We start from the raw sequence: 6729 nt of genomic DNA on the forward strand, positions 1-6729 counted from the left end.
TCCCCTGACCCTATAGCCCCCTATAGCACCCACAACTCCGCTGACCCTATAGACCCCATAGCACCCCTATAGCACCCACAGTTCCCCTGACCCTATAGACCCCATAGCGCCCCATAGCACCCACAGCTCCCTATAGCCCCTATACCGCCCTCTAGCTCCGCCTCCCCACAGGGCGGGGCGCAGTCCTTTTTCCCGCGCCGCATGCAAACGAAGGGGCGGGGCCGGGGCTCGGCGGCAGGGCGGAGCTTGGCTGCGGGGGAGGCGCTTAGAGGCGGGGGCGTGGCTTTGGCTGAGGGGCGCGGTTTAGCTCGGGGCGGGGCTTAGAGGCGGGGCGGGGCCTGGCGGCGGGGCGCGGCGGGGCGCGGCGGGGCGGGGCGCACCTGTGTGACGCAGGCGGGCGGGCGTGGCGCACCTGTGTGACGCAGCGGCGGCGGCCATGGCGGCTGGGCGGCTCCTCCCGCTGCTGCTCCCGCTGCTGCTCCCGCCCGGCCCCGCCGCCCCCAGCGGGGCCCCCCCGACCGGTACCGGCCGCCCCCTCCCCCGGGGGGGCCAGCGGGGGGGGAGGGGGGTGGGCTTTGGGGGCCTCCGGGCGGGGGGGGGGTTGCGGCCTCCCGCGGGCCTCTGGAGGGGGGGGGATCCTGAGGGGGGGGGTCGCGGCTTTTAGGGGTCCTGAGGGGGTCCGGGCCCTCGGGGGGGGTCCCTGGGAGGGTTTGAGGGGGGTCCCTGCCTTGAGGGAGGGGCGTGGTTTTGGGGGGGGGTCTCTGGGGGTCCTGACTCTCGGGGGGTCCCTAGGAGGGTTTGAGGGGGGTCCCCGCCTTGAGGGAGGGGCCGTGGTTTTGGGGGGGGTCTCTGGGGGTCCTGACTCTCGGGGGGTCCCTAGGAGGGATTGAGGGGGGTCCCCGCCTTGAGGGAGGGGCGTGGTTTTGGGGGGGGTCTCTGGGGGTCCTGACTCTTGGGGGGTCCCTAGGAGGGTTTGAGGGGGGGTCCCCCGCCTTGAGGGAGGGGCTTTGAAGCTTCCTGAGGGGCGAGTTGTGGTTGGGGGGGGTGGGGGTGGGGCGATCTCTGGGGGTCCTGAGAGGGTCCTGACCTTCGGTGGGTCCCCGCCTTGAGGTGGGGGGCTCTGAAGGCTACTGAGGGGGAAGTTGTGGTTTTGGAGGGGGTCTCTGGGGGTCCTGAGGGGGTCCAACCTTTGGGGGGGTCCCTGCCTAGAGGTGGGGGGCTCTGAAGGCTCCTGAGGGGGAAGTTGTGGTTTTGGGGGGGCCCTGGGGGTCCTGAGGCGGTCCCGACCCTCGGGGGCATCTCTGGAGGGTTTGGGGGGTGTCTCTGAAGGCTGCGGGGGGGGGGGGGGGGCGGCTGTGGTTTTGTGGGGGGGTCTCTGAGGAGGTGCCGACCCTCAGGGACTCCCTGTGAGGGTTTGAGGGGGGTCCCCGCCTTGAGGGGGGGGCTCTAATGGCTCCTGAGGGGGAAGTTGTAGTTTTGGGGGGCTGTCTCTGGGTATCCTGAGGGGGTCCGACCTTTGGGGGTTACCTGGGAGGGTTTGAGGGGGGTCCCTGCTTTGAGGGGGGGGGGCTCTAAAGGCTCCTGAAGGGGAGGGTTGTGGCTTTGGGGGTGTCCCTGAGGTGTCCTGACCTTTGGAGGGGGGGGTCCTGCCTTCGGGGGGGGGTGCTCTGAAGGCTCCTGAGGGGTTTGGGGATGGGCTCAGGGGGGGCTCTGAAGGGCCCTGACATTTGGGGGTGTCCCTGCCTTCGGGGGGGCTCTGAAGGCCCCTAAGTGGGATCGTGGCTTTTGAGGGGGGTGTCTCGGAACCCCTTTTGGGGAGGGGGGCAAGTTATGTGGGGTTGTGCCCTTTTGGGGGGCTGGGGGGGGGCGCGCATGACCTTTAGGGTCTGAGTGGGGTCACGGCCTCGAGGAGTGACCCTGGGTCTCGGTGGGGGGGTGTCTCTAAATCCGGGGGGGGGGCCCTTTGGGCGGCTCTGGGGGCGGCTCCGCTGCCACTTCTCCGGGTAGAACCTGTTCCTTTTTTTGTTGATTTAACCCCAAAATGGCTAATTGTTGGTTCCCTTTTTTTTCGGGGGGGGGGAGGGGAGGGAGGATCTGCCCCAGCGTCTCTGGTTTGGGGGGGGTGTGTGTGTGTTAAAAAAGGGGGTTCGCCCCCCCCAAACCAACAAATGTCCTCCTTACCAGGAGGAGACCCAGACCGAGCCCTCCCCGGGGCTGGTTTTGGGGTAGTTTCAGGAGTTTTCAAGCCTGGGGGGTGCAATTAGAGCCCCCCCCACCATGGTTGAAGCTCCGTCCTGCCCCCCTCCTCCCCCCCCAGCCAAAAACGGGGCTCCCGGTAATCCGGGGTTACCCCGGAGCCCCCGAGGGGGCGCGTTCGCTGGGATCGATGTAAACAGGAAACGACTTGCACTTTTAATCCCGGCTCGTTACCCCGGCGCCTTAACGAGGAAGGAAATTGGGGCCCCCCCCGGCTGCGGGAGCCCGATCCCACGGGGAGTTCTCTCTTCCTGAGCCAAAAATGTGGCTTTTGGGGCTGCTGTTTTATTTTTTTTTTTTAAACATATTTCATCACTTTCAGCCAGAAATCGGGTCCCAGCTGGATAATATTGCGGCAAACTTGGGCAAATCCGCCAGCTCGAATTTAGGGATTTAGGCTGGGTTTTTGGCTCAAGCGGGAAGTTTCTGGGTCTTTGGTTTATTGTTATTACCTGGGGGGTTTAGTCGGGGGTCCGGGTTTATCTGGGGTCCAGTTTGTTGGGTTTAGTTGGGTTTAATCAGGGGCTGGCCAGGTTTAGTCAGGGGTCGGGTTTTGTCGGGTTTATCTGGGTCTAGTTTATTGTGTTTACTTGGGTTTAGTGGGGTTTAGCCGGGGGTCGGGCTGGGTTTAGCCGGGGGTCAGGCCGGGTTTAGCCGGGGTCCGGTTAGTCGATTTGTTGATATTACTCAAGTCTATTCCCATTATTCGGTTAATTATTCATTATCCGGGTCGATCTGCCTTCGCTCCGGCGCCGGGGCACAGCTCGCTGCCCAGGGGGCCGCTGGCGGCGGTGGGGGGGCTTTCTGGGGGGAAAAACCTCATTTCAGGGCTCTGCCTCGCACTGGGAGCCGGTAAATCCCTTCCCGGCCCAGGGAGGTGGCGCCCGCGCCCCCAAAAACGTGGGGCGCGGGGGCTGCGGCGGGGGCGTCTCACGGGGGCGTCTCACGGGGGGTCCCCTCGCGGCAGAGCCCTGCTCGCTGCCGTGGCGGTGGGACGGTGCCGGGCCTCGGTGCCGCGGTGGTGGTTCAACGGCTCCGCCGGCTCCTGCCAAAGCTTCGTCTACGGCGGCTGCGACGGCAACGCCAACAACTTCCCGACGGAGCGGGACTGTCGGCAGAGCTGCGCCCCGGCGGCGGGTGAGGCGCGGGCGCGGGGCAACCCCTTGTCCCACCCCCCCGGGAGCCGGCGCGGGGGGCTCTAACGCCGACTCTGGCGGCAAACGCCCCAAAATCACCCACCAAATTGGGTTAAATTGACCGTTTTGGTGCCGAATTCCCCAAAATAAGCCACCAAATTGGATAAATTTACTGTTTTGGTGCAAAATAAGACACCAAATTGGAAAAATTTACTGTTTTGGTGCCAAAATAAGCCACCAAATTGGGTTAAATTTACTGGTTTGGTGCCAAATTCCCCCAAATCACCCACCAAATTGGGTTAAATTTACTGTTTTGGTGCCAAATTCCCCCAAATCACCCACCAAATTGGGTTAAATTGACTGGTTTGGTGCCGAATTCCCCAAATCACCCACCAAATTGGGTTAAATTGACTGGTTTGGTGCCGAATTCCCCCAAATCACCCACCAAATTGGGTTAAATTGACTGGTTTGGTGCCGAATTCCCCCAAATCACCCACCAAATTGGGTTAAATTTACTGGTTTGGTGCCAAATTCCCCCAAATCACCCACCAAATTGGGTTAAATTGACTGGTTTGGTGCCGAATTCCCCCAAATCACCCACCAAATTGGGCCATTTTGGGGATTTTTTTAGTATTTTGGCATCAAACTCCACAAAAATCACCCACCAATTTGGGTCATTTTTGGGATTTTTTTTTTAGTGTTTTGGCATCAAAGACACCAAAATCACCCCTGGTTTAGGTCATTTTGAGGATTTTTTAGTGTTTTGGCATCAAACACTCCAAAAACACCCCCCAGTTTGGGTCATTTTGGGGATATTTTAGTGTTTTGGCCTCAAACACCCCAAAATCACCCCCAATTTGGGTCATTTTGGAATTTTTTAGTACTTTGGCCTCAAACACCCCAAAATCACCCACCAATTTGGGTCATTTGGGGGGATTTTTTAGTGTTTTGGCATCAAACTCCCCCAAATCATCCACCAAATTGGGTCATTTTTGGGATTTTTTAGTACTTTGGCCTCAAACACCCCAAAATCACCCCCCAATTTGGGTCATTTTGGGAATTTTTTAGTACTTTGGCCTCAAACACCCCAAAATCACCCACCAATTTGGGTCATTTTTGGGTTTTTTTAGTACTTTGGCCTCAAACACCCCAAAATCACCCACCAATTTGGGTCATTTGGGGGGATTTTTTAGTGTTTTGGCATCAAACTCCCTCAAATCACCCACCAAATTGGGCCATTTTGGGGATTTTTTTGTATTTTGGCATCAAACTCCACAAAAATCACCCACCAATTTGGGTCATTTTTGGGATTTTTTTTTTAGTGTTTTGGCATCAAAGACACCAAAATCACCCCTGGTTTAGGTCATTTTGAGGATTTTTTAGTGTTTTGGCATCAAACACTCCAAAAACACCCCCAGTTTGGGTCATTTTGGGGATATTTTAGTGTTTTGGCGTTGAAGACGCCAAAATCACCCCTGCTTTGGGTCATTTTTTGGGATTTTTTAGTACTTTGGCCTCAAACACCCCAAAATCACCCACCAATTTGGGTCATTTTTGGGATTTTTTAGTACTTTGGCCTCAAACACCCCAAAATCACCCCCCAATTTGGGTCATTTTGGGGATTTTTTAGTACTTTGGCCTCAAACACCCCAAAATCACCCCCCAATTTGGGTCATTTGGGGGTAATTCCCATCATTCCTCCCAGCTTTGCAGCAAGCCGAGCCCAGCGACGCCGACCTCGCCTACGCCGGTAACACCTCGGCGCCGCCGAACCCCCCTCCCCACCCCCCCAATCAATGATCCCCAGGAGCGCTGGGGGGGGGGGGGGGTCCTGCACCCAGCGCCCCCCGTTGCGCCCCCCCAGAGCACTGCGCCGTGCCCCGGGTGACGGGCCCGTGCCGCGCCGCCTTCCCGCGCTGGTACTACAGCCCCGCCAACCGGACCTGCCGCCGCTTCACCTACGGCGGCTGCCGCGGCAATAAGAACAACTACCAGAGCCGGGAGGAGTGTCTGAGCCGCTGCGGCCCCAAGCCAGGTGCGTGTGGGGTGGGACGGGGAAAAACGGGGTGCCTGGACCTCCCCGGGTGCTTTGGGGGGCACCCGAGCGCGCGCGTGTGTCGTCCCCCCCCGCGCCCCGTCTCACGCCGGTTTCTCTCCCCGCAGAAGACACCGGCGGCGATTTCCTCTCCACTAAAGGTAAGGATTTCCCCTCCCCGCCTCCCCCCGCCCCGCTGTGAACATCAATGACCTCATTTTTGGGGTGTGTCCCCCCCGCCCCCCCCCCAACCCCACGCCAGCGCTGGCCCTGGGGGTGCTCCTGGCCGTCCTGGCGGCTATTCTGTTGGGGTACGCGGCGGACGTCGCCCTCAAGACGTGCCGGAGGAAGCGGAGCTGCCGGCGCCGGGCGCGGGCTGGAGCCCCGCCGACGACAAGGAGTATCTCATGAGCAACGCCTACACCCTCTGAGGGGGGGGGGGCGCCCCTTTGGGGGCCCCCCCGGAGGCCAGAGACACCCCCAAAATGACTCTCCCGGGGCCTTTTGGCCACCTCGCGCAGTCTCGATCCTTTTTTTCTCTCTCTTTTGGGGTGTTTTGGGGTTGTTTTTTTTTTTAAGATGCTTTTATCAAAACCAGGGTTGTGGGGACTCACTAATGCCGGGGGGGGGGGGGGCCCTTTGCACCCCCCAGCCCCAATTTTTGGGGAGCTTCTCCCCCCCCCCCCCTTCCCTGCCTTTTCCCACCTGGATTTAGCTGCTGGCTGGACCCACAGGGCCAGCCCCCCCCCCCCAATGATTTGGGGGGGGGTCCTACTGATTTTGGGGGGCCCTGCCCCCCCTTGCTTTTGGGGGGGGGATTGTTATGTCGAATCAACCAGTTTTAGGGTTTAATTATGTAATTTTGGGGGGGGTTTTATACCTTAAAGGGGTTGGGTTTTTTTTCCTCAATAAAGGGAGTTGTGAACCACCCTCTGGGGGGGGCTCAGGATTCTTGGGGAGGGTGGGGGGCACCCCAAAAGTGCCTGGGTTGGGGGGCTGATGGGCTCAAACCTTGGGGGGGGTGGGGGGGAGCTGTTTGGAGCTGGGGACCCCCCCAAGCCTGGATGAGGCCCCTTTTTTGGGGCGGGATGTGGTGAAATTGGGTGCCCAGGGCCCTGTAGGTGTTGGGGGGGGGGGGGGGCACTGGCACCCCCTCCTGCATGTGTCACCCCCCCCCCCCCAGCACCCCAAATCTGCAAGGACAAACCCCACAGGTGGGGGGGGAATTGGGGTCCCCTCCATCTCCTGGGAAAGCTGGGGTGTCGGGGGGTGGGGGGGGGGTTGGGGGTAGAACTGTCCCTG

General features: G+C 60.3%; 1 protein-coding gene across 1 annotated transcript; it reads left to right on the forward strand.

Moving 5' to 3' along the window:
* The first annotated feature begins 436 nt into the window (after window positions 1–436).
* LOC142050987 (putative Kunitz-type serine protease inhibitor) lies at window positions 437–6024 on the forward strand. The gene is given in 8 exon segments (XM_075080184.1): window positions 437–521; window positions 3224–3238; window positions 3241–3393; window positions 5098–5142; window positions 5257–5427; window positions 5556–5588; window positions 5690–5776; window positions 5779–6024. Coding segments are annotated over 8 exon segments (669 nt in total). The 3' UTR covers window positions 5859–6024.
* The last annotated feature ends 705 nt before the right edge of the window (window positions 6025–6729 follow it).

The sequence above is a fragment of the Phalacrocorax aristotelis genome, unplaced genomic scaffold (assembly GCF_949628215.1).
Source record: "Phalacrocorax aristotelis unplaced genomic scaffold, bGulAri2.1 scaffold_340, whole genome shotgun sequence".
Classification (NCBI taxonomy): Eukaryota; Metazoa; Chordata; class Aves; order Suliformes; family Phalacrocoracidae; genus Phalacrocorax; species Phalacrocorax aristotelis.